This window comes from Hibiscus syriacus, unplaced genomic scaffold, assembly GCF_006381635.1.
Source record: "Hibiscus syriacus cultivar Baekdansim isolate YM2019G1 unplaced genomic scaffold, ASM638163v2 tig00110890_pilon, whole genome shotgun sequence".
In the NCBI taxonomy this organism is placed as follows: Eukaryota; Viridiplantae; Streptophyta; class Magnoliopsida; order Malvales; family Malvaceae; genus Hibiscus; species Hibiscus syriacus.
In genome coordinates, this window is record NW_024062900.1 from 8,567,071 (window position 1) to 8,568,973 (window position 1,903).

The 1,903-nt window shown below is 37.2% G+C and overlaps 1 protein-coding gene across 1 annotated transcript; it reads right to left on the minus strand.

Moving 5' to 3' along the window:
• Window positions 1–263: 263 nt before the first annotated feature.
• On the minus strand, window positions 264–1,538 carry LOC120144657 (protein SOMBRERO-like). Its single transcript, XM_039158685.1, has 3 exons — window positions 1,354–1,538; window positions 863–1,134; window positions 264–770 (listed from the first exon to the last, which is right to left on the minus strand). Exons 1-3 carry the CDS (start codon window positions 1,520–1,522, stop codon window positions 264–266), a joined length of 948 nt encoding a protein of 315 aa, XP_039014616.1. The 5' UTR covers window positions 1,523–1,538.
• Window positions 1,539–1,903: the final 365 nt, after the last annotated feature.

Sequence of the window (1,903 nt, forward strand, 5' to 3'; positions counted from 1 at the left end):
CGATGTCCATCTGAATTTCACTGAAACTCGGAAAATTTTCACTTTAAACACCTCAAATTTTGGTGTTGGAATAGTAACCTACGGTTGGTTTTAATATCACAGCTATAAGAATTAATCTGACCACTACTAATTAATACAATTACTAAAAAGGAAGAAGGAACTTCAATTACTAAAAATGATTTCAAAGAATGTCTTTGCCACTGCTTAGGATGATAAAAAAGCAACATTATATGTGAAATTGGAATCTAGCTACTTTGAAAATTTCAGAATGGGAATTTTTGCGTAGAACTTCCCACATCAAGTTGAGATGAAGAGATATATTTGGCTTGGTGGTGATGATGATGATCTATGCTGAGAGGCTGAGTTGTTAGAAGTTTGTCCAAGAACGACCATTCACCATTGTACCTCATCTGATCTTGCTGCATCAGTCCACAACCGCCACCGCTGCCGTTTGTTGTTAGCCTCAGAAAGTTTTGAGAGCATTCTATATCCATGGAGTTCAAAGACAGTGGTGATATAAAGGAAGAAGCGATGGCCGATGATTCCGGGCTAAATAACTGCGGTAGATGCATGGAGGCGTCAAAGGAATATTGATCACACATCTTATGTAAATGATGATTATTATTGTTATGCCTTGGATCCATTTGAGATGAAGAAGCAACACTCTTGATGTGACAAAAGTTTTCTTCTTGACCACTGAAATCTGCCTGAAAACTGCTTCTGATATGATTCTTCTTCTTAGAAACCCTGCAAACAACCCACCCATCTTCCTGCTACCAAAGCCTTTATAATATAGTGTTATTTATTGGTCACGGATACATAAAAAGAGTTAGAATCATCGACTGTGATCGAAGTCGTTTACCTGAACATCAGAATCATCTTCGTCTAAACGATATTCATGCATGATCCAATCTGTTTTCTGGCCTTGAGGGGCACGTCCCGTGTAGAAAACTAGGGTTTTCCTCATGCCGATTTTCTTGGAGTTGCTGAGATGGATAGCCTTGTCCCTCCCAGTTGCCTTCCAAAAACCAGCCGTAGTTGCCCTATTTGTTCGAGTCCCCGTTGGGTATTTCTTGTCCTTGTGGCTGAAGAAATACCACTCGTTTTGAGGTCCTGATCCGATTCTGCATTTATCTGCTATTCATACAACAAAACATTAGCAATTATAAATCATAGGTCGGTTGGTCTAAGAGGTTATCATTTGGAGATGATCAGGGATGGACCGAAGGGGTGGGTGTGATAGCAGTCTCTCAAATATTCTAGATATTTGCTTTGTATTTTCTATTGATAATCTAAAATTCTATAAGTTCAGTTTTAGTCCATCCATGGAGGTGATTGATAAGATGAACTTACCTTTAAGATCCCAAGGCTCAAGTTTGTTGAGATCAACTTCCCTTATAACATCAAGGTCGATAGCTTCATACGAGACCATCTTCCTCAGGTAATAGTAGAGAAGCTCTTCATCTGTCGGGTGGAATCTAAAACCTGGCGGAACTGAAAGCTGCCCTTTTCCTGCCATCATTTTATTTTCCACGATTCTTCTTCTACAACAAAATAACTTCATTGTTAGTAACTATATATATAATATATATATATACAAACATATTACATGTATATATAATTAAAACTACAGACAACATACTCTGAACTTTATGTGTATGCATATTGTTACATCACAATTAAAACTCTCATTGCTACATGCATAACTAGTTTATTTACCTATGAAAATCAAAATTTTGAGACCGAAAGGGTTTGAACTGCTGACAAGAGATGAAAAGCCACACATTTTGTTGTCTGTTGACAATTTATGTTCCTTTTTTAAAGTTCTATACCATCCAATGACTTAGTTAAAAGTTTAAACCCTAGATTATGAAGAAGCTGAACAATAACGAACAAACCCTAA

Excerpts from the sequence above, each read along its gene's own strand:
- LOC120144657 (XM_039158685.1), bottom strand. The coding sequence starts at position 1,522 with ATGATGGCAGGAAAAGGGCAGCTTTCAGTTCCGCCAGGTTTTAGATTC. Across the intron at positions 1,135-1,353 it reads TGAGCCTTGGGATCTTAAAG|ATAAATGCAGAATCGGATCA; the intron begins GTAAGTTCATCT and ends TATGAATAGCAG. Across the intron at positions 771-862 it reads AAGATGATTCTGATGTTCAG|GAAGATGGGTGGGTTGTTTG; the intron begins GTAAACGACTTC and ends CTTTGGTAGCAG.